Source organism: Thalassophryne amazonica, chromosome 8, assembly GCF_902500255.1.
Source record: "Thalassophryne amazonica chromosome 8, fThaAma1.1, whole genome shotgun sequence".
In the NCBI taxonomy this organism is placed as follows: domain Eukaryota; kingdom Metazoa; phylum Chordata; class Actinopteri; order Batrachoidiformes; family Batrachoididae; genus Thalassophryne; species Thalassophryne amazonica.
This window is the reverse complement of record NC_047110.1, coordinates 105,481,889-105,507,689: the sequence shown is the minus strand read 5'-3', so window position 1 is coordinate 105,507,689 and position 25,801 is coordinate 105,481,889. Positions and strand designations below refer to the sequence as shown.

General features: G+C 39.2%; 1 protein-coding gene across 1 annotated transcript in view; it reads left to right on the top strand.

The window, feature by feature from the left end:
* LOC117514978 (aminopeptidase N-like) overlaps nucleotides 1-25,801 on the top strand; it is a 119,387-nt gene that overhangs the window by 60,311 nt on the left and 33,275 nt on the right. The window contains exons 20-21 of the mRNA XM_034175541.1: nucleotides 255-362; nucleotides 12,190-12,773. Of these exons, the coding sequence (XP_034031432.1) occupies nucleotides 255-362; nucleotides 12,190-12,773 (692 nt within the window). The remainder of the gene's footprint in view (nucleotides 1-254; nucleotides 363-12,189; nucleotides 12,774-25,801) is intronic.

Below are 25,801 nucleotides of genomic sequence, written 5' to 3'. Positions count from 1 at the left end.
CCACAAGGGCTTCTTGGATCATGATGAAACAGGCTCCTGTAGGTTGAACAGTGCTAAGACCTTGCACAGGTTCAAGGTTAAGTGTTGCCTTTATTGTTTTACGCGGGATTACCCGTGAGTTTATCACTTAGTCCCTCTGTCGCAGCCTCATGGAAATGATTTAGTGCCACGACATTCGTGTTTCATTTTTGAGTTTTGATGATGTGTTATTTGCCTTCATTAACCTGACATCTGTGTTTTCTGTTTGTGTGCAGCTGAAACGTTTCCAGAATGACTATGATCTGGGTGCTGCCAGCAGGGCGGTGGAACAGGCCATTGAGCAAACCCAGATCAACATCCAGTGGGTCAAAGAGAACAAGCAGGTTATACTAGAATGGTTCCAGAATCAGACAGCAGCATCATAGTGTGAACACGTCACCTGCACTGAAAAAAAATGATACTTTGGATCAACTTAAAAAAAAATTGATGTAATTTGTTAACAACTAATTTTTTTTTAGTTTCTCACAGTGTATATTTATGATTTGTAAAGTGATTCCAGCAGATTTAAACTGGAAACCACAATTTTCCATTAAACCAATGTAAATAAGTATTTTGAATGAAGTACACTGTGTTTCACTTTTTTCAGTGTGTCACCGGTTTAAATGCTGCAGATCAGCGCTCCTACAAGTTTTACAACAAACAGAAATGGGACATTCTTCCTCCAGTAAATCATTTTTAAAATACATGAATAACTGAGAGAAACTTACGTTTACTTATTATTATTATTATTCATATTATTGTATTATGATGCCAAATTAAAATCTAAAAATAAAATGTCAGACTGCCTGAAGTTGTAATTATGTTCTTTATGTTTTAATTTTGTCTTTCTTGTGTAATTCCTTTTTATTGTTAATTTTTAAGTTACTGTGTTATGTGTGGCGTTTTATTTTACTTTGACTCGGGAAATACTCTGTATATATGGTTTACTATATGTATAAATATAAAGAGAAATAAATATATCATTGTTTGCATTATAATAATAAACGTAATACACAAAACTCAGTTTTCAGCAGTTATTTCTCGGCAATGATATAGGTGACGCAAACTTGAAGTCAGAAAAAATAAACACATTTTGCCAGTGACTAATAATAAAAGAAACAGGTCAGACATAAAAAAAATAAATTAGTACAATGTTATAAATATATTTTTGGACATATTGGCTGTGCAAAATCCTGCAAGTCCATTTTTTTAAGTTGAGAAAACTATTTAAAATGGCAATTTAAAGGAAAATACATAAGAAATTTGACAGATTCTATAAGTGCTTCTTTGTAGCCATGTTGGTTTTCACAAAACTTTTGATTTGGCTGACTAGACTGCTCTCTAGGACATCCTGAGAATTTATGGCATCTACAACAAGTTGCTGGACATGTTAGTCTAAATAAACATTAAGTCCCCTCCAAAAGTACTGGAAAAGTGAGGTCAGTTCCTTTGCTTTTGTTATTTGTTAAAGACATTTGGGGTTAAAGTGTAGGTGACACTAAAAAATTTGCACAAATAATCACTAAAAATGATTATTTTACGCTTACTTTCTCATCAGTGGAAAACATGATGAGGAAGTGTGGATTTTTTATTTAGGTTTTTAAATTTTTTCTTAGAAAAAGGTACATACATTTCTAATCTGAAAAATGGCACGAGGGACTGAAAATATCAGTTATTTTTAAAATAAATATTGTTTCCTTCTTGCATATGGTAATGTACTGTACATTATTAGAGTAACACATTATTATTAAATATTAAGACCATTCAGACAAGGAGAAAATAATGTAGTCTTACCTGTCCGTTTCAGTGAGATCATCTTTAAACTTATCCACCTTTACAAAACGACATCTGAAAATAATTTAATTCCTTCTGTCTTGGCTGAAGAAAAGTCCATTTGTCACACGGGAGTTTGCTGTCAGGTTACAGTGCCATTATTGCGGCTGATGGATCGAATTCTTTGCTCTTAACGAGCCATTTGCACTGCAAGTTAAAAGACTCACAGAGTTCCTCATCTGCTCGTGACGAAATTATGCCATGATTCACAAAACAATAAAACAAAAAAATCTGAAAATACTCAGTTTTGCCTCCGTGTCGAGTGTAGAAGCCACGGACACTGTGCAAGTGGCACGCTCATCAATATAAGTATTTCCACCTGCCAATCAAAAGGATTCTGCCGGCGAGAATAACCGTTCTGACACCAAAAACATGGTGCAGGTTTGACCCGAACCACTCAGTGGAAACGGGGCTGTCAGTAACCTGTAAAAATCCATAAATTAATAGGGCCATTAAGACAATGGTTCTTGTTCTGATGTCACTTCCCACTTGTGATTGGACCGGAAGTTCCTTGTTTTTAGTGGCGCGTGGTTCAAAATCTGAATATTTAAAAATGCGCACCAGGAAAGGATAAATTTCAAAGTGTTGTTTAATTTTAGTCTCAAATATTCAATAAAACATGGCATAATATGTCACCTACACTTTAAGATCAAAAGATGAATATAAAACAAAAGTTCAGAATTTAGGGCAGCTTAGGGCACATCAACCTTTGTATTAGACCACAACCTTTTTAGGTGAGCGAACGCAAAGGAAAAAATAATCTTAAAGTAAATAACATTTAATATTTGGTGGCATAACCCTTGCTTGCAATAACTGCCTCAAGCCTGTGACCCATAAACATCACCAAATTGTTGCATTCTTCATTTGGAGGTGAAGTGTTACTCTGTTGGGTTAAGGTCAGGTGATTGACTTAGCCAGTCTAAAACCTTCCACGTTATTCCCTTGATGAAGTCCTTTGTGCTCTTTGGGTCATATGGGGATAGTATGCATTTCTATCCCAAACATCTTGTGCTGCTGGTGAGGTACTGGGTGGTGCGGGTGACGGATGCTTTGGTCTAACTTGCATCGCGACCTTCAAATTTAACCTCAATTGTGTTTTTTTTTCTCCACACTTGTCAAATGTATGAGTGCTTGTGCAGTTACCAGTCAAATCAACAGAGGTCCTCATTGTCAAAGATTTGAGCAGGAAGACGCGCCTGCCAAAGTTTTCTATCAGAAACAGGCTCTTTGTTTCTTGAACCAATAAACCCTCATAAAGTCATGCCATGACTTGTTCTATTGTGTTGTAACAACACAACACAATACCAGATGTTTGCTGAACAAACCCGAACATTTCAGTGGATACATGGCATTTGAAATTATGAAGAACATTTCAGACGATGTCATAAACATTTGGAATCAGTTGGAAATGTCACTTTTCAAGCATTCTGTGCGTGCTGCTTTTCTTTTTAAACCCATTCTCGCAGTATTTGTGAAGGTCTCACCTGGTTTTAATCAGCAGAGGAATGTAAGTGTGTTTAACTCTGGTCTTAAATCTTCTGACCTTCTCTCAAAGGAATATGAGTTATGGAAACGACATAGCAGCTCCAGTGATCTGTGTGAATTAATGTGTGGGAGGTCCTGATGGCTGAGCAGATGCAATGTTGTTGAACTATATCTAGTTTAAACAATTAATTTCAGGCTATTACAGAATCAAGACATTTAGCAACTAGAAGAGCACTCAGAGTGCATCATTGCACAAAGGTCCAACGGTCCTCTGTTTACAACTTTGTTTGACATTTTCCTTCTCTCATTCTTGTACATTGTGAGAAGGTTATTGCTTTGATCTCTTCTCCAACATTTTTAGATACCGAATGCTGACCTTTGATCAACATCTTTGATCCCAATTGCTGACCTTTGATCCTGACCACTCACTTTTGCTTCTGATTGCTAACCTGACATACCATTCCTGGTCTTTGTTCCTTCATCTCTCATTGTTCATCTTTGATCCTGACCTGTGCTTCTGATTACTGACCTGATATATACCATTCCTGGTCTTTGTTCCTGCCCATTCATCTCTGAGTGGTCAGTAAGCCTGATTACTGACCTTTGAGCCTGACCACTCACCTCTTTTTCCGATTACTGACCAGCAATGCTATGCCTGGGCTTTGTTCTTGCTAATTTGCCTGTGATTGCTAATATTGGATTTAGATCTTTTATGTTGCGTTCTTGATTCTTGTTGGTGTTTGTCCTGGTCCTTTGTCTCCCTGTGGTGACCATTCATGGGTTTGGTTCTCTGTGTTGTCACTGTTCTGTCTTTCTCATGCACTGCCAGCTTTATTTTGGTGGTCATTTTCTTTGTGTGTTTTGCTAGATTTTCTCAGTTGTTTCCCATCAGTGATTCACATGTCTCCAGTTTGTGTGATCACCTCCCTGTGTGTTTATACCCTTGTGTTCCTCTCATGCCTTGCCTGAATGTTGTGCATTTTATTTTCTTCTCGCCTGTGGTTTATGCTTGTATTTTTTTTTTTTTTTTTGAGAGTGCCATGTTGTTGTTTTTTTCATAAAAGATCAAAGTTTGCTTATGTTTAATACTGATCTTTAATCTGATTATGGACCTTCAGTGTTTTTCCAGGTTTTTGATCATTCATCTTTGATTGCTAATCTTTGATCCTGATATTTTATCCTGATTCATCACCTCACCTATACAATAACTGTTTGGGATGGGGGTCCTTGGGGTGCCATCTATCTGCTTTCTTTCATCTCTGTCTGTTTTCAGCTGACCTCTGTGAGTCAGCTGAACCCAGGCCTGATTAGTTCAGCAATCACGATTAAAGATTAGGATATGCCCTTTAATCCACATTTGTTAGATTGCTTTTCTTCTTTGATCTCATTTTTTTCATTCTGATTATGTCTTTGATCTCTGATCCAGATTCCTTTGAATGTTTGATCTTCTTGCACTAAAATTTCAATAACTCAAAAATGTACCTTTCCACCATACTGAAAGCATTTTGAGATGTTGTGCTGACAACCAAAAAAAACAAAAAAAAAAAAACAATAACAACAACAACAAAAACCAGACAGTCTGTCTTTCTATCTATGAGGCAAGAAACCTCAGTGTTGATGACCCCAACAGCTGGAAGAACTGAAGTTGACACACACCACTGTTTCACCTACATACAGTAGATGGTTATTTTTAACACATGGGGATTGACCAGCTGTCTGCCTGGGTGGTTGCCATCCAGGACCTACTGTGGTGGCTGCAGTGATGTACCTTAACGTACATGAATTTCAAGACATATTCAGTTATTTGGAAATGTTCATGCAACCATCCCCTGACTTACCTGAAGAAACGTGGCTCCAAAAGTGATGATTCATATCAACATTAATCCTTGTATTTGGTTTGTCCAATTATTTATGATCTCTGAAAATAGAGGGACTGTGTATAAACATGGCTATGAACCTTAAACATGATATTTTTGTTAAACCCTTTGAATTAAGGTTAAAGATCTACGCTTTAAGTACATCTTGATTATTTCATTTCATCTCCATTGTGGTGGCAAAATTACAAAAATATGTGCTTGGCCAAGCACCTCAAGTGGATTTTGTGTTGTGTGGGCCGCTGAAGAGGAGGTACTGCTGGCCCACCACCACCAGAGGGCACCCTGCCTGGAGTGCGGGCTCCAGGCACCAGAGGGCGCTGCCGCCTCACAGGAGCAGCCGGGGTGACAGCTGTCACTTATCACCTATGACAGCTGTCACCAATCATCTGATCTTCAGTGGTATATCAGCAAGACGACATCTCCACCTCTTTGCCGAGATATCGCTCTACCGAGGAGGTAATATACTCAGCCGACTGTGTTGTCTTCCTGACAGGAATACCTGTTGCTTTGTGTGTTGGATAGCAGATATTTTGTTTTTTTTTTCCGACGAGAGGTGGAGGTGGTTTTCCCCACCATACGTGTTGCTGGGTGCAAACGCACCCACATCTAACTGTTTTTGTTCCTCGCCAGCAGTACCATATCCGACAAGCGGAGGCAGTGGCCACCTGGGAGTTCGAGACTTGGCGGCTCCAGTATTCCCGGGGTTCGGTGGCGGAGGAAATCGTGTGGTTCCGGTTCTGCTTTGGACAGACGTCTCTTATCTTTGAGCCTGCCCACGTGACACATTTTGTGAATTGACTTCTTATCTATTATTGTAATTTGCCGTGTTTGTTGTGCTTATTCACAACAGTAAAGTGTTGTTATTTGACTTCCTCCATTGTCCGTTCATTTGCGCCCCCTGTTGTGGGTCCGTGTTCCTACACTTTCACAACATTTTGGCTCCTCTAGTGGGTACCTCAGACCATCATGTGGAGAACACACAAGATTTTGTGAACAAGATCAAGGACCTTCAGCTGGAGGGACACGAAACTATGATGTCATTCGATGTGACATCATTGTTCACCTAAATCCCCACCGCTGAGGCCGTCACAGCGGTGAGGCAGAGGCAGAGGACACGTCTCTACTTGAAAGGACCAAACTTACACCAGACCACATCTGCCAACTCTTGGAGATCTGTCTTTCCTGTTTAGGGGGAATTACTACCAGCAGATCCATGGCTGTGCAATGGGGTCTCCGGTATCCCCCATTGTGGCCAATCAGTACATGGAGCGAGTGGAGAAGACAGCCTTGACGTCTTTCACGGGCATCCCTCCCAGTCACTGGTTCAGATATGTCGATGACACATGGGTTAAAATCAAGCAACAGGAAGTTGAGGACTTTACAGAGCACATCAACTTGGTGGACTCCAATATCAAGTTCACACCTGAGGATGCCAGAAAGAACCATTTAGCCATCTTGGATTGTGATGAGAACAGGCAGCTCCAGACAGGGGTTTACAGAAAACCCACTCACACTGACCAATATCTGCTCTTTGGCTCAAACCACCCCCTTGAACACAAGCTCGGGGTGATCAGGACTCTTTAACTCAGAGTCCTACAGGTGCCCACAACTACAGAGGGAAGGGCTAAGGAACAACAACTTGGCCGGAAAGCCCCACAGTATGTGGGTACCCACGATGGTCCCTGGATAAAGTGCAGAAGTCCCAAAGAACAAAGAGACCAGACAGACAGGAGACGGAGCCAAGAAGAAGAGGAGTGTCTCTCTCTTATTTAGCAGGAGTAGGGGAAAAACTACAGAGGCTCTTCAGACAGCACAAAATCCCAGTTTACTTTAAACTGGTTAACACCTTGAGACAGAAATTAGTTCACCCTAGTTACAAACAGAGCAATGCAGTGTATTCTATCAGATGTCAGGAAAACTGCAACGAACACTACATAAGTGAGACTAAGCAGCTGTTGCACAAAAGGCTATACCAGCACTGCAGAGAGGGTGCAGTGGACCTCAGTCTGCAGCTCATCTCCACCTTAAAGACACTAACCACACATTTGAGGACAAGAAAGTTAAAATCTTAGCCAGAGAAAGGAAATTGTTTGAGAGAAGAGTGAAGGAAGCTTTGTATGTGAAACAGTTGAAACCCAGCCTTAACTGGGGAGGGGGTCTGAGACACACTTTGTCCCCTGTTTACAATGGGGTACTCAGGTCAAAGCAGTTTCAGTCTTTTGTTCATGGTAATGAGTCATTCACATCATCAGGAGAGTCGTCAGGAGAGGCGTCAGTCCCATCGTTAGGAGAGACAGCTGCCCTGTCATTAGGAGGGTGCTAACTAGAGCACATTAGGTGCTAATTACAGCAATTGGTAGTCACTAGGCAATACCAGTCTGCCTCTCGGTAGGAGGGGTCTGGTTAGGTTTAAAACTCCAGCTTTGCTAGCTTCTGTTATTCTTCTCTACAAGAGCCAAGACAGAAGTCAATCTACCAGAGCAAGAATTTTAGCTGAGGAAGCTTCTGCAATTAGAAGCAAAACATCCTCGCGTCAAGCAACCCAGTCCAGTCGAAGATTCAAGCTTCTCTACTATTGTTTAACGTGACAAAATCGTGAGAGAACTATAGGCGGAGCTGCAGCCGGTGATCGTGCGTGCCTTCTTCTTTGATTGTGTGGAGTTAACATTTGGAAAAAAATCTATAACACGGTGAGTCTGGCATGTTCAGGATTTTACCCCTTTTGTGTTTTGTCGCAAGCTTTTTTTTCTTACTTTGAGAAAGTGTGAATTTGGAGCTGGAATGTGTGTGTTTGTGCACGTACTGCGAAGCTCGCTGTGTGTGTGTGTGCAACTCATTGCTCATCTCAGCTCCTGCCACCATGAACATGAATGTCTCCACGATGTTTTTTTCCCCAGTAGCAGATGTATTTTTTTTTTTTTTTAGATTTTATTGATAACAGCGCTTACAATTAATCATGCGCAAAGGTGAACCTGGTGCAGATTGTTATTGACAGGCTACATTTATGACTAACTGCCATGCAGGTGCACATAAACCTTCTCAGAGCTGCTGCTTTTATCATGACTGCACCAAAATGAACAGTTTTCACTTACAAACGAGTCATCGTAACACAACATCACACTTATGTAAACTCTGGAATTAATCTGCACCACCATTCTTAATGTTAACAGCTACAGTCCATTGAAGCACACGCTGGGATGCTTCTAATAGCTACGTCACTTGCTGGAAACACATAAGTACTTTGTTTCCGGATGTCTCCGTAGCTGTTTGTTGGGAATGCCGTATACTTTGAAACTGGTCACGGAAGTGCACAAAGTAATCCCGGTGGATCATCAGATTGTCACTAAGAGTCTAAATTTCAATTGTTATGATTTCGGTATGACATGTCCTTTAAAGATGTCTGAGGTAATATTCAATGACATCTCATGGTAAAGTTTTGGTATTGCATCCAAACCAGTAACCAAAATGTGTGGTAGCTGATAAAATAATTTAGGAACAACAATTAAACCACTTCAGCTGCTTGCTTGTGACTTTTGATGAATTAGCTCAAGCTAACTCAAGATATTTTTTGTTTGGTTCAGTGACTGTAAATTACACTTCGTCAAATAGCCATGTTAGCGATTGACTGCAGTTATAACGCTAGCTAAAGTTACCCAATTTGAGCTGACAGAAACACAAATTCACGCAAATATTGCTTATGCATGTTTTATTCACGCATGTTTGCTTACCTGCCAAATAGGGTGAAAGACAAACTGGGATCTGTGTTGATTCCAATAAAAACCTGGATTGTGGATGGGACAATGTGAACCAGCTAAGCTAACAAGCTAATGTCAGTTCAGACAGGGTTGCCAACTCTCACGCATCTGGCGTGACACTTGCTTTCAGCATCAATCTCACACACAAGCAAGAAATGTCACACCAAAATAAAAATTTCTCCCGTTAATTTTCTGTTGATGACTAGAACAGCACATTGTTTCTTAATGAAAGGAGAGGAGTTTAAGGCACACACAAAACAGCTGTTAACATCTGCTGACAACGTTTTGACTGCAGTATTCTCTGATCGTTGATTCACTGAAAACTTTGCAGCTGATACTTCAGCTATGCGTGAAGAGTTCAGAGTTCGAACAAAGCTTCGAAGCTTGTTTCTGAGCCGGCCACTTTTTGGATGACAAAGGTAAGTCAATAAAATAGCCTAACAGATCGAATAATCTGTTGTCTAATAAAATTGGGTTGTCACTACAGACGTAGTCTAATCAGTGTGTTGACACAGTAGGCGACAGATTCAACTAGTTGCAAACTCAGTAATTTAAAGGACACATCATACTTTATTTAAGGTCCTGGTTAGCAAGTATTCATGATTGTAAGTCTATCTGTGCACATGCACTGAAAATGTGTGGTTGCTGAAGTATTTTAGTGACGGAGAAAGCGAAGCATTTTGAACTACTGAATCAATATTAAGCAATTGTGTTGAAATGGTTCAGTGTTTGAAGCTTTTGATATGGCGATATCTGCTGGCCAATCTTTAACATAGCACTTGCATTGAACAATTAATCAGGCACTTCATGTATGTTAAATAATAAAAGTTCAATGTGCATCTTGAAATTTTGGCTATTTTTGTTTAAAGACATTAATAATATACTTGTGTTATAATGTGACTGTGCTATCATAAAATACTGTATGTAACAGAGATCTAAATTATTAAATAGAAAATGAAGGAGATTTGGGGGCATCAAAGGTTTAAAAACAAGATCATTTCAGTGGTGTTAGGATTGAATCCTCCTTTCCAGTTTTGGAGAGAAGATTCACACAGCACAGAAGTTGGTGTCATATGAAGACAGATTTTGTCCAACTTGTAAAGAGTTGGATAAACAGCTGCCTCTATCTGTCCTTGCAAATTCACTACAAAAATGGCTCTGGGGAGCATTAGCATGGGTAAAACCCTTCTGGGGGGCTTTGCTCCCCAGACCCACCAACCAGGACCATCTTGACCACCAGCCATTTTAAACATTTTTCTTTATTTGCTTCTCACACACCTGTAGATGAGCTTGGTGAAATATTTTGGAAAAAGGAAGGAGAATGGATGGGGAAAGGAGATGAATCAGTTTCCCTTCTATTCTCATTTTTATTAGTTAACGAGGACTGCTTTTTAAAAAAAAAAAAAAAATTAGGGTTAGGGTTACCAAAAATTTTCTGTGCACATACTATGCACGTGCAATCTCACTCCGGCCGAGGTCCCAAACTTGGCAACCCTGGTTCAGGTGTTTATTAAATCATATTTTTGTGGACTGTGTGCTGGTTCTTCTAACAATTTACTTTGGTATGAACATTAAAACTTATGAGCCACTGATTTTCTCAGTAATCATGCCTTAATTGGGCTTAACTTATTAGGCTGCAATTGCTGCCAAAAGTGCTAACACTGTTAGCGTACAATATTAAACGCCACGAGTGTTTCACTCAGTGTGAATACTGCAGCAGGGACGTCTTAGATGATCCCTTAGGACGTTTCACTTCACAACAAGCCATATTATTCCAGGTGTTCATAAGATATTCCAAATAAAACAGATGCAGCCAACCACAACAGCTAGCAGCCACTACCAGCGGACTCTGAGTTAAGGACTTTATGAGGCAGAGATGTTCAGCTGACCCACTGTCACTTAAACGGACCACTTCCACAATTTTACAGAATGTTATGGGTTAAAACATCTTAAACTAAGAAGTTAGAAAAAAAATTCACCCTGTACAGTGGTCGTGGAAGCGGAGATGAATATACAGAGACAAAAACTGTTTTTCTTTCTTTTTTTTTACCAGGCTTTAAACATATTTATTTTTGTTTTAAAGTTAGACATTTTAACATGGACTCCTATGGAATGTGCTCCCTTTTGTAGCCAAGCTCAAGTGGCCAGTCAAGGAACTGCAACTTTATCTTCTTAAAGCAGGGCTTCATCTGAGACCATTGAAGCTTCCCATTTAGGAAAACATACAGCTTGTGATGATCCGTTCTCTTTGAGAACATAAATACAGTTTATTGGATGGGCTGCAATGTGAAAACATTGCCAGTAGATGTAGCTGAATCCTCCTTCAGGCTGCTTTAAAATACATATGTGCATGTTGCTATGCCACTAAATAATTGTGCCCTCCCTCCTTATGTATATTATTATTATATACTGTATTCTGTTGGGGGAATGATTAACGATGATGATGATGATGATGTGGGATTAGGTGAGGCCTAAAACATGTGACCTGTGACACTAGAGGGGTTTGGGGGTCATACAGTATCTCTCTGAGATTCCACGAGGATTGGGTTTTCCAATGAATTCCAATGATTTTCTAATGATTTCCTATTCTCCTCCTCTTTTCTTCCTTCTTATCCAACCCTCTCAGCACTCCTCCCTACATGTTCTCACTTGTTGGGAGTTTGTGAAAGGTACAGGGTCCAGATAGACTTTAGAAATGGACACATCTGAACCCCTGCTTTGAGGATTTACCTAGACACAGGAGTTGAAGGAAAGGCCGCCGGGACTTTGGATTTTTGTTGAAGCTCTGCTCCTGAGGATTTTCTTCACCGGTGGCATGGAATTACGATGGTTTAGGCAATGTGTGCTCCGTTCGTAGAAATGGGTTGTGAGGACGTTTGTGTGTGATGATTTGGAGAGGGCAACTTGAGGATAAAGTGTTTCTTGAGTTTTATCGCCACTTTGAATTAGTGACAAAACCACAGTAACCACATCCAGATGTGTCGATGCAACAACATCTGATTATTTACAGCAAAGCCAGTAAATGTTGGTATTTTCACACAACATAAACTCTTTGCTCCGGCAGCAGTACTAGTACTAGAGTGAGTGCTTAATAATCTGGGTACCGATGCTTAATTGTTAAAGCCAAGCCCTGTTTATGGAAGGATTGCTGATAAGTTGTTTGTTCTCTGCAGACTAGACACTTAGAAGCTCAGTGGAACCATCAGGATTGAATATAACAAACAGCCAGCATGACAAATAGGTGCGGCAAACCAAGGACTGTTGCCACCCTCTTAACCATTCTGACCGTCTTGGTCATAGTTGGTATTATCACTTTGATTGTATATAAGGATGAGCTCTCATCCACAAGACCCCCACCGGTCTTTAGGCTTCCAGGTAATGTTATACCTGAGAGTTACAAGCTATATCTCCAGACGCACTTTTACACCCGCATTATTAAGGAGGGAAACATCACCAGCACCAACCAGACGATGCTCTTCACCGGAAACTCTACTGTTAACATCCACTGCATCCAGCCAACCAAAACCATCTACCTCCACAGTGAGCACCTCACAGTTTCTGAAGAAAAAGTAGTAAACAGAAACACAAATACGATGATAGGTGTTCACAGAGTCAGCAACCGTGAGGAATCGGAGAACGTTCTGGAGATCACATTAGATGACGAATTGGAGGCAGGTGGGAATTATAGCCTATTTCTGGCTTTTAAAGGAGAAATGTTTGGATATGAAGGGCTGTATTTAAGCGAATACACTGAGAAACATCCAGCTGATGAAGACAACAAAGACGATAAAGAAACTGAAGAGAGGTATGTAAAATACAATGACAATGTTGACTAACATAGAAATATGAAGTCATTATGATCCCTTTGTGACCACAGTCAACAATTTTATAGTAAAACCCAAGTTGCTGATTATTATGACGAACCAGTGTGATATGATCACTATGGTGAGAGTTCAAAACACAAAGTGCCAAATTTTGAATCCACAGTGAAACAGGAAATGTCAAGTGTCAAACACTTCCTGAATTGACACTTCCTGGATTGACAGATGAATCTCACGGGAATACAGTGGAAACAGTGAAACAGGAAGTGCCAAATTTTGAGTCCATAGTGAAACAGGAACACTTCCTGGATCCCATGAGACAAGATCTTGTGGGATATCGCGGGAATTGAGTGGCAAGGTGAAACTGAAACAGGAAATGCCAAATTTTGAGTCCACAGTGAAACAGGAAATGTCAAATGTTGAACACTTCTTGGCGTGGGTGGAGCTAGAGTGGAGGCCAGGGCTGCACTGGACTCCCCTGAAATCTGATTGGACACAGATGATTGGCATGTCACAGTACCACACGTCTGGCTGAGAAGAGCTGCATTTTGAAATCAGTGACACGTATTGACTGCTAGGTTCCTCCTGTACAGTAGTGAATGCTATGAAATGAATGGCAAAGCTTCTGGGGAAAACCTGGTCTTGTTAGGAGAGACGGCATCCATCCCACTTTGGATGGAGCAGCTCTCATTTCTAGAAATCTGGCCAATTTTCTTAAATCCTCCAAACCGTGACTATCCAGGGTTGGGACCAGGAAGCAGAGTTGTAGTCTTACACACCTCTCTGCAGCTTCTCTCCCCCTGCCATCCCCTCATTACCCCATCCCCGTAGAGATGGTGCCTGCTCCCAGACTACCAATAACCAGCAAAAATCTATTTAAGCATAAAAATTCAAAAAGAAAAAATAATATAGCACCTTCAACTGCACCACAGACTAAAACAGTTAAATGTGGTCTATTAAACATTAGGTCTCTCTCTTCTAAGTCCCTGTTGGTAAATGATATAATAATTGATCAACATATTGATTTATTTTGCCTAACAGAAACCTGGTTACAGCAGGATGAATATGTTAGTTTAAATGAGTCAACACCCCCGAGTCACACTAACTGTCAGAATGCTCGTAGCACGGGCCGGGGCGGTGGATTAGCAGCAATCTTCCATTCCAGCTTATTAATTAATCAAAAACCCAGACAGAGCTTTAATTCATTTGAAAGCTTGTCTCTTAGTCTTGTCCATCCAAATTGGAAGTCCCAAAAACCAGTTTTATTTGTTATTATCTATCGTCCACCTGGTCGTTATTGTGAGTTTCTCTGTGAATTTTCAGACCTTTTGTCTGACTTAGTGCTTAGCTCAGATAAGATAATTATAGTGGGCGATTTTAACATCCACACAGATGCTGAGAATGACAGCCTCAACACTGCATTTAATCTATTATTAGACTCTATTGGCTTTGCTCAAAAAGTAAATGAGTCCACCCACCACTTTAATCATATCTTAGATCTTGTTCTGACTTATGGTATGGAAATAGAAGACTTAACAGTATTCCCTGAAAACTCCCTTCTGTCTGATCATTTCTTAATAACATTTACATTTACTCTGATGGACTACCCAGCAGTAGGGAATAAGTTTCATTACACTAGAAGTCTTTCAGAAAGCGCTGTAACTAGGTTTAAGGATATGATTCCTTCTTTATGTTCTCTAATGCCATATAACAACACAGTGCAGAGTAGCTACCTAAACTCTGTAAGGGAGATAGAGTATCTCGTCAATAGTTTTACATCCTCATTGAAGACAACTTTGGATGCTGTAGCTCCTCTGAAAAAGAGAGCTTTAAATCAGAAGTGTCTGACTCCGTGGTATAACTCTCAAACTCGTAGCTTAAAGCAGATAACCCGTAAGTTGGAGAGGAAATGGCGTCTCACTAATTTAGAAGATCTTCACTTAGCCTGGAAAAAGAGTCTGTTGCTCTATAAAAAAGCCCTCCGTAAAGCTAGGACATCTTTCTACTCATCACTAATTGAAGAAAATAAGAACAACCCCAGGTTTCTTTTCAGCACTGTAGCCAGGCTGACAAAGAGTCAGAGCTCTATTGAGCTGAGTATTCCATTAACTTTAACTAGTAATGACTTCATGACTTTCTTTGCTAACAAAATTTTAACTATTAGAGAAAAAATTACTCATAACCATCCCAAAGACGTATCGTTATCTTTGGCTGCTTTCAGTGATGCCGGTATTTGGTTAGACTCTTTCTCTCCGATTGTCCTGTCTGAGTTATTTTCATTAGTTACTTCATCCAAACCATCAACATGTTTATTAGACCCCATTCCTACCAGGCTGCTCAAGGAAGCCCTACCATTATTTAATGCTTCGATCTTAAATATGATCAATCTATCCTTGTTAGTTGGCTATGTACCACAGGCTTTTAAGGTGGCAGTAATTAAACCATTACTTAAAAAGCCATCACTTGACCCAGCTATCTTAGCTAATTATAGGCCAATCTCCAACCTTCCTTTTCTCTCAAAAATTCTTGAAAGGGTAGTTGTAAAACAGCTAACTGATCATCTGCAGAGGAATGGTCTATTTGAAGAGTTTCAGTCAGGTTTTAGAATTCATCATAGTACAGAAACAGCATTAGTGAAGGTTACAAATGATCTTCTTATGGCCTCGGACAGTGGACTCATCTCTGTGCTTGTTCTGTTAGACCTCAGTGCTGCTTTTGATACTGTTGACCATAAAATTTTATTACAGAGATTAGAGCATGCCATAGGTATTAAAGGCACTGCGCTGCGGTGGTTTGAATCATATTTGTCTACTAGATTACAATTTGTTCATGTAAATGGGGAATCTTCTTCACAGACTAAAGTTAATTATGGAGTTCCACAAGGTTCTGTGCTAGGACCAATTTTATTCACTTTATATATGCTTCCCTTAGGCAGTATTATTAGACGGTATTGCTTAAATTTTCATTGTTACGCAGATGATACCCAGCTTTATCTATCCATGAAGCCAGAGGACACACACCAATTAGCTAAACTGCAGGATTGTCTTACAGACATAAAGACATGGATGACCTCTAATTTCCTGCTTTTAAACTCAGATAAAACTGAAGTTATTGTACTTGGCCCCACAAATCTTAGAAACATGGTGTCTAACCAGATCCTTACTCTGGATGGCATTACCCTGACCTCTAGTAATACTGTGAGAAATCTTGGAGTCATTTTTGATCAGGATATGTCATTCAAAGCGCATATTAAACAAATATGTAGGACTGCTTTTTTGCATTTACGCAATATCTCTAAAATCAGAAAGGTCTTGTCTCAGAGTGATGCTGAAAAACTAATTCATGCATTTATTTCCTCTAGGCTGGACTATTGTAATTCATTATTATCAGGTTGTCCTAAAAGTTCCCTAAAAAGCCTTCAGTTAATTCAAAATGCTGCAGCTAGAGTACTGACGGGGACTAGAAGGAGAGAGCATATCTCACCCATATTGGCCTCTCTTCATTGGCTTCCTGTTAATTCTAGAATAGAATTTAAAATTCTTCTTCTTACTTATAAGGTTTTGAATAATCAGGTCCCATCTTATCTTAGGGACCTCGTAGTACCATATCACCCCAATAGAGCGCTTCGCTCTCAGACTGCAGGCTTACTTGTAGTTCCTAGGGTTTGTAAGAGTAGAATGGGAGGCAGAGCCTTCAGCTTTCAAGCTCCTCTCCTGTGGAACCAGCTCCCAATTCAGATCAGGGAGACAGACACCCTCTCTACTTTTAAGATTAGGCTTAAAACTTTCCTTTTTGCTAAAGCTTATAGTTAGGGCTGGATCAGGTGACCCTGAACCATCCCTTAGTTATGCTGCTATAGACGTAGACTGCTGGGGGGTTCCCATGATGCACTGTTTCTTTCTCTTTTTGCTCTGTATGCACCACTCTGCATTTAATCATTAGTGATCGATCTCTGCTCCCCTCCACAGCATGTCTTTTTCCTGGTTCTCTCCCTCAGCCCCAACCAGTCCCAGCAGAAGACTGCCCCTCCCTGAGCCTGGTTCTGCTGGAGGTTTCTTCCTGTTAAAAGGGAGTTTTTCCTTCCCACTGTAGCCAAGTGCTTGCTCACAGGGGGTCGTTTTGACCGTTGGGGTTTTACATCATTATTGTATGGCCTTGCCTTACAATATAAAGCGCCTTGGGGCAACTGTTTGTTGTGATTTGGCGCTATATAAAAAAAATTGATTGATTGATTGATGTACCACAAAAGTTCTAATCCACCTTAGTAGTAGAAGAAAAATGTATGACTTAGATTGTAACTGAACAAGTCGTTTGAACCACGCTCTAATAATGACACTAAAGTTATATTGGTGAGTAAACGACCGTACTTTATGCCAGAAACGAGGTCCAGGTTGTTAAAAGCAGCATTTCTCCTTTGAGTTGCCTTATATGTGTGTGTGTCTCCAGTGATTTTTAAAGGAGCAGGCAGTTGTTGATTCATGAGCTATAACGTGAAGATGCTCACACTGAAAGAAATATTTACTCCTCCTCTGTTTTGTATAAAACCTGTGTAACCTCTTAATTTTGCTCTCTGAAGGACTAAATAACCTCTTCATTTTGCTGTCTGAGTGACACACCAGTGACACAATTTTAGATAAATAAATCTAAAGTTATCTTCCTTAAACTCAAACTGAAAGCAAATCTCTACAATTTGATATAAATGAATTAAAAATATAAAATCCAGCTTCCTGATGAAGTGGTGTAGAGAAGGTTTTTCTAAAAAAGAAGACCCAATTGTTCAGCTACAATTTGACAGAATGTACATTTGAGATGAAAGCCTAGATTTGATGTTTTGGTGAAAGAAACCTTTGTATTTCTTCATAATTGATGTAAATAAAGTCCAAGACATATTCAGTGACTTGGAAATGTTCATGTTTCCATCCCCTGACTTGTCTGAAGAAAACTGGCAATAAAACTGATTATTTGCAAGTTTGATTAAGCTTTAGAGATTTGTTTTCAGTTGGAGTGTGAGGAAGATCATTTTAGAAATTTTTATTCTTTATATTTTTTGTACTTCTTGTCTTTAAAATGGCATAAACAAAGTACAATGTGTGAAACAAGTGTACCAATACTTCTGGAGGGCACAGTATCCTAACCTGATGAGTGCAAAATGAGTGTGGTATTATTACCGTTTTGGTTAAGAGTGTTTAATTTTCACTGTTGCTGCACTTTGTATCAAATCATAGTCATATCATATATCAGATTGATACGATATGACAGTACTGAGATACGATAATCTGGCCATATTGTACAGCCCTACTGTCAACTAGCTGAAAACTTTGAATATTAATTTACATCTACATTAAAAAAAATGCTTAAAGTGGCAGAGGGTTAAAAGGGCTGTAATTAGGGGGTCTGGGGGGGGGGGTGGAGCCCCCCCAGAAGCTGAAATGCAAAAAAGGAAAAATGCTTAAGAAGGCCCGTGTGGGGAGGTTTTAGCCATGCTAATGCTCCCCTGAAGCATTTGCTCAAAAAAGTCTGAAGGACCTAAATGACATGGTGAGATGCTGAAAAGCTTCACTCGTTCATGTCTGCGACATATACATATTATCAAAATCACAGTTTGAAATTGAATTTAGAAGGTTCAGTTTGTTTAGCATCAAAATATTCAGCATAAAAAACTTCAACCTAAAAAAAAATCAACTTAAAAAAAAAAATTCAACCTCAAAAAAATTCAACCTCAAAAAATACAAATGCAGGGAGAAGCATGCGATCCGTTTCTCAGTCGTGCAATCAAATCAAATCAAATCAATTTTATTTATATAGCACCAAATCACAACAAACAGTTGCCCCAAGGCGCCTTATATTGTAAGGCAAAGCCATACAATAATTACGGAAAATCCCCAATGGTCAAAACGACCCCCTGTGAGCAAGCACTTGGCAACAGTGGGAAGGAAAAACTACCTTTTAACAGGAAGAAACCTCCAGCAGAACCAGGCTCAGGGAGGGGCAGTCTTCTGCTGGGACTGGTTGGAGCTGAGGGAGAGAACCAGGAAAAAGACATGCTGTGGAGGGGAGCAGAGATCAATCACTAATGATTAAATGCAGAGTGGTGCATACAGAGCAAAAAGAGAAAGAAACACTCAGTGCATCATGGGAACCCCCAGCAGTCTAAGTCTATAGCAGCATAACTAAGGGATGGCTCAGGGTCACCTGATCCAGCCCTAATTATAAGCTTTAGCAAAAAGGAAAGTTTTAAGCCTAATCTTAAAAGTAGAGAGGGTATCTGTCTCCCTGATCTGAATTGGGAGCTGGTTCCACAGGAGAGGAGCCTGAAAGCTGAAGGCTCTGCCTCCCATTCTACTCTTACAAACCCTAGGAACTACAAGTAAGCCTGCAGTCTTGTTGTTGCAATGTTCAGCCATTTACGTTTTGCTCCATTGGTCATGTGACACCAAGACCAAAACGAAAGAAGAAGTGATAGATTCAGCCAATCACTTTTTGCTCCATTGGTCATGTGATACAGAGACCAAATTGAAAGAAGGTTGAATTTTTTGAGGTTGAATTTTTTTTTTTTTTTAGCTTAAAGTTTTTGAGGTGGAATAGTTTGATACTAAAAAAATTCAACCTTAAAATTTCAAATTCAAACTCTGATGGCACAGATTTACTTTCATAGATCACTGCTATGCTTTCATTTGTATAAAAGTTATCCCAAAACTATTGGACACAGTTCAACAAAAGATTTGAGGTGAGATGTCCATTTGACCAAGGAAGTTTTAATTACTGTAAATGTTGCCACTCACAGCAAAAGTAGATAGACACAACAGCAAAACATTAAACTTTTCTGTCAAGCCATGAAGGTAATTCTTAATTTTGTTAAGACCTTCGTGCTTCCTCCTCCATCGCACATTAAATTTCTCCCAAGGTTTGTCATGTAAACTCTCCCTGCAAGCCTTATAACTAAATTTGAATCTTAAGTAAAAATATATCAAAAAACCCAAACTAAGTAAAAATGCATGCTTGATGCATGATTGTCAAAGATTCCTTTGTCAATTTTTTTTTTACAACTACTATGTCACGAGTCAACTATAGCTGAACTCCACATTAGTGATTGTTAAGCTTTATTTACTCAAAAATTCAAGCGTCAATCGTGATAACTGTCTCTCAAACTTTAGACAAAAATTTGAAAAAAAAAAATGAAAATTGTTCTCTCAATGTGTTTATCAAATGTTATTGAGTAAACTATAGCTGGACTCTAGATAAGTGATTGTTAAGGTTTATCGACTCAAAAATACTACAGATATTTTATTATGAGCAAACTACAGCTACACTCCTGATAACTTATTCTCAAAGGTTTCTCAAAAATTATACAATTTTTTTGTCTTCTTAATAAAACTAAAAATGCACTTTGATGAGTGATTGTCAAATGTTTTATATATATTGCAGATGGTCAAATGTACACCATAACTCCTTTCTTGATAGGTGATGTTCAGCTGTTCTAAATTCTACAAAAAGCTTGTCCTAATGAAACCAAAAATGTATTCATAATCAGTAATAAATTTTATTAGGTAAAACAAATTGAGTTTTGTAACGCGTAAACTGTAGCTGTGCTCTTGATGAGTGATTGATTTAGTTAAAAAACAAAATTACAATTTTTTACTTTATTTGTAGATTTTAAAAAATATCAAATTTTACAAAATTTACAAAAAATGTTAAAGGTTTCATTGTGAGTACCAGTAAGCTATAGCTGCACCCTCAACCAAGTTTCAGTGTTCTGTGTTGCAATCATTGTGGATGCATAGACAAACACATGTGGACAGTTTTAATGTTTGCTCAAGTGAAAAATAGTAACATAAACGCAAATGATAGTTGCATTGTGTTGGAAACTAGGGCCAGCTGCAGCCAATTTAATAATGTGCATCAGATGTTCTTGTGGTCTAACAAGAAAAAAAAATGGTGCATTGCATTTGTGGTTTATGCAGGTGTCTCATAAACTGACCCATTTACTGGTCCATGTGTAAAATGAATCTCAGAGAAAGGAATGAAATAATGAAATAGTCATATGTTTACACATGCAATATGGTGGCTGTATTTTCTCTGCTGTTTTCTTCCTGAGTGATTTATAATACCACCACAGGCCAAGAAACTCAACATTCACTCAGAAGTACGTCGTATCCAAATGTCTTGTGTTGACCAGAGGGGGCGCTCACTCTGTACTAAGACCATAGAGCCGTATAAGACTGATTGAGCTCAAAGTCTCATAGAACTTGTACATATAGTTGATGTTCCTTGTATTATTTCTGTGTTGTTTAACCTTATTTTGTTGCATTGATATTTTGGAGAGGTTGTACATGTATTAATTATTTATAATTAATACATGTACATACACTTAATTAATACCAAATTATTTTGTTTTGTTTTATTTTGTGTTGCAAAAATCTTTCCGTGAAATGAAATAAACTTGAACTTGAATTATTATTGTGATAAGTAGACCTGGGTTCAATTCTCTCTCATGCTACCTGTTTCTTTCATTGGACAACGTCAATCTAATTCAACTCAATTAATTTATATAGCGCCAAATTTAAACAAAGCTGCCTCAAGGTGCTGTAAATCAACAGAGAAACAGAGAAGGTAACAATGTGGTCACTGGCAACTGCTGTATGCTTTAACTAACAGAACCAGAATTTAGATATAATGAGGTTGAGATCTGTTCCACTGTTAATAACACAATTTATTTCCAATTTAAAATGAGAGGAAAAATGGTTTGAAATTACATACATTTGTTCGCCATATGAAAAGGAAGTGTGTTTCATTTGGACTTGAATGACTCTAGACTCTAGGACTCTTGCCTGTGGTAAAACACAGGTACGAGTTGAGCTCCACTACCCCTACGTCACCTCTGCTCATATGCTGTTACTGCTCTGTTCCCCTCCTCCCGCTTCCACTGGCCAACGTTGGAGGCTTCAGTGGATGCACCGCCTCCTCTGGATCCCTTGGGCATGAAGAAATATGTAGAAATATAAATAAATGTGAAGGAATATGTAGAGCCTGTCTCGAAGACACACCAGTTGCAAGTGACGTAATCATAGAGTTGAGTTTATACAGGCTACATCATCTGACGTCACAAGCACTGAGTCGACAGTCTGCTCCACTAAGCTCTGCTACTGCTCCGTGGACTACAATGTCACCCTCCGCTGAGCTAGGTCAACCTGTGTTGAAGACAGGAAATTTGGATGCCTGGAGCAAGCTTTCTCTGGCGTTTCACCGAGATTTTTGAGAATCTGTTACATCGGGCAATGTCAGACACTTCATGTCATAGTGTGAATGGGCCCTTAATGATAATCTCTGTGCCATCGTCTAGTCTTGTGCCAACCATTGCAACAGTGTATTGGTTTCTTACTATTTTTGATACATTGATTAAGAAATGATTTTCAAGCTAGTTCAACCCAAACACCACTTATAACTGTAGTATTCCTCTTAAAAGTTTGGGTTCAAGAAACTTTGCACCAAGATCCTGCTCAGAGATCCCACTGGCTTGAAAAGATGTTTGTGGTGATGTTGTGGATTCACTTGACACTAGTGTTTGTTCCTGATCGAGTTCTAGGTTTTACACAGCAATTGTCTCTACAACTAAGACAGCAAATAGTTAGCAGTAGAAGAAGAATGCTATTCAGTAGCCGGCCCCCTCTGAAGACCCAAAAAAGGCACAACATGAGACACCTGCCCAACTCACTATTAGCTTCAAGTCTGATTTTAACTTACAGCTAAAAACGCAGATGTTTTAGCACACAGCTCCAGCTGGGGACTGTTCCTAAGCAAGAGTCATCAGGAGATGACATATCCCCCACAAATCTGTAATCGACTGGTGTTGCGGGATCACCCAAGTACACCCCCCCCCCCCCCCCCGTTATGCTAAATATGAATGAAATTGATCAACTGGTTCCTGAGATATCGTGCTAACAAGCAAAAATACACGGATGGACGGACATGCTGATTGCTATATCCCCTGTATTTCATAACGGAGGGCTAAAAACATGGTCACCACAGCTAGCATAACTCTGTTAGCACGTTCATATAACATTGTTCTGTACATGTTACCTCTAAGCCTTACTATTCCAAATCACAGAGGTCATTTTCTCAAATTATTTACACTCGTGTCGAACTATCAACACATACAGCTATTAGCAATGTGCACTTTACTATCATTACACTTGCGATGTTATGTGACATCAAATTTAAATTAAAATTCAGTTAAAATATGAAACTAAACCTGCATCCAACTATCTAACACTAAAATTGAAGTAGATTAGTTAAAGGAACTGGAGGGTGTCCAGTTTGGTGACCTCAGAGTTGCATCTCTGCTTTTTGCAGATGATGTGGTTCCATTGGCTTCATCAGGTGGTGACCTCCAATGTGCAATGACCAGGTTTGAGGCTAAGTATGAACCGATTGGGATAAGAATCTGCACCCCCAAATCTGAGGTCATTGTCCTCTGTTGGAAAATGGTGGATTGTCCTCTCTGGGTCAAGGGAGGGATACTCCCCGAAGTGGAGGAGTTTAAATATCTAAGGGTCTTGTTCAAGAGTGGGGTAAGGAGGAGCATGAGATTGATAGATAGACTGGGGCAGTCTGATGTGTTGCAGACGTTAGACTGGAAGGTGAGGTTTTAAATTTACCAATTGATTTGCACTCCTGAATACACCTATGGTCATGAGCTTTGGGTAATGACTGAAAGAATGAGCTCACGGATACAAGTGGCAGAAATGAGATTCCTCCGTTGGGTATCTGATCTTACACTAGTGTATTGCATTCACTTGATAAATTTATTTTTTGGTTTGTTTTCAGAGTAATTATTTGTATTTTTCTGAGTAATTTATTTTTTGTCTGTTTTTCGGAATAATTATTTCTGTTTTTATGAGTAATTTATTTTTTGGTTTGTTTTCTGAGTAATTTATTTATTTATTTGGTTTGTTTTTCTAAGTAATTTATTTATTTATTTGGTTTGTTTTTCTGAGTAATTTATTTTTAGGTTTGTTTGTTTTTTTTTACTATTCTTTTCTGTTTTTTTCTTGAGTCACCACGTAGCCAGCCTGAATGCATTTCAAATGTATCATCCTGTATCCATGCAGCATACCGCATCTGTCCAAAAAGTGCTATGTCTAGCTAATCTGAATGGGCTTTCCTTCTGAACAGCCACAAAGTCCTCAGGTGCCTGCGCAGAGTCAACAAACCAATGATAATACCATCTGTATGACTTAAAGACAGGACAATCTCCCAGTGTCTTAAACCCAGATCAGAGTAAAACTTGATTAAACTGAACAATGTCATGTTTGTTACCAAATCAATTCTCAATGAATGAATGTGTCTTCAAATGCTCTCTAAACTCAGAAAAAAATTGGTCCAAAAAACAGAAGAAAAAAAATATTCAGAAAATCAGGAAAAAAAATACTCTGAAAAACCAACCATAAAAATAAATTACTCTGAAAAACAGAAAAACTAACAAAAAACAGAAATAATTATTCCAAAAAACAGACAAAAAATAAATTACTCAGAGAAACAGAAATAATTATTCTGAAAAACAAACCAAAAAACAAATTTATCAAGTGAATGCAAAACTCTTCCGTACTTACACAGTTAATTTTGCAGAGTAAAATATACTCTACCAGGACAACATTTGGTCCCAGCACAAATAGAGTTAAATATACTCTGCACAGTGCTAAATAAATTCTATCACAGTGTAAAATCAACTCTATCCTGAGGTGAATGACTCTTATTGGAGTTGAAAAACGTGATTTGACAAGACGGTAGGGTTGATTTCACTCTATAATAGAGTGTATTTAACCCTATTTACTGTGTAAATAATGTTAAAATTTACTTTGTACACTCCTGAACAGGGTGAGAAGCTCAATTATTCGAGAGGGACTCAGAGTAGAGCCATTGCTTCTTCGCATCGAATGGAGCCAGCTGATGTTGTTTGGGCATCAGATGAGGATGCTCCCTGGTCATTTCCCTAGGGAGGTCTTCCAGGCACGTCCAACTGGAGGAGGTCCTGGGGAAGACCCAGAACACGCCGGAGCAATTAGATTTCCCATCTGGTTTGGAAATGCCCCAGGATACCCTGGGAAAAGTGATAGGACTTGTGTGGCGTGAAGTGGCAAAGCTTCTGGGGAAAACCTGGTCTTGTTAAGAGAGACGGCATCCATCCCACTTTGGATGGAGCAGCTCTCATTTCTAGAAATCTGGCCAATTTTCTTAAATCCTCCAAACCATGACTATCCAGGGTTGGGACCAGGAAGCAGAGTTGTAGTCTTACACACCTCTCTGCAGCTTCTCTCCCCCTGCCATCCCCTCAATACCCCATCCCCATAGAGACGGTGCCTGCTCCCAGACCACCAATAACCAGCAAAAATCTATTTAAGCATAAAAATTCAAAAAGAAAAAATAATATAGCACCTTCAACTGCACCACAGACTAAAACAGTTACATGTGGTCTATTAAACATTAGGTCTCTCTCTTCTAAGTCCCTGTTAGTAAATGATATAATAATTGATCAACATATTGATTTATTCTGCCTTACAGAAACCTGGTTACAGCAGGATGAATATGTTAGTTTAAAGGAGTCAACACCCCCGAGTCACACTAACTGCCAGAATGCTCATAGCACGGGCCGAGGCGGAGGATTAGCAGCAATCTTCCATTCCATCTTATTAATTAATCAAAAACCCAGACAGAGCTTTAATTAATTTGAAAGCTTGACTCTTAGATTGTCCATCCAAATTGGAAGTCCCAAAAACCAGTTTTATTTGTTATTATCTATCGTCCACCTGGTCGTTACTGTGAGTTTCTCTGTGAATTTTCAGACCTTTTGTCTGACTTAGTGCTTAGCTCAGATAAGATAATTATAGTGGGCGATTTTAACATCCACACATGCTGAGAATGACAGCCTCAACACTGCATTTAATCTATTATTAGACTCAATTGGCTTTGCTCAAAATGTAAATGAGTCCACCCACCACTTTAATCATATCTTAGA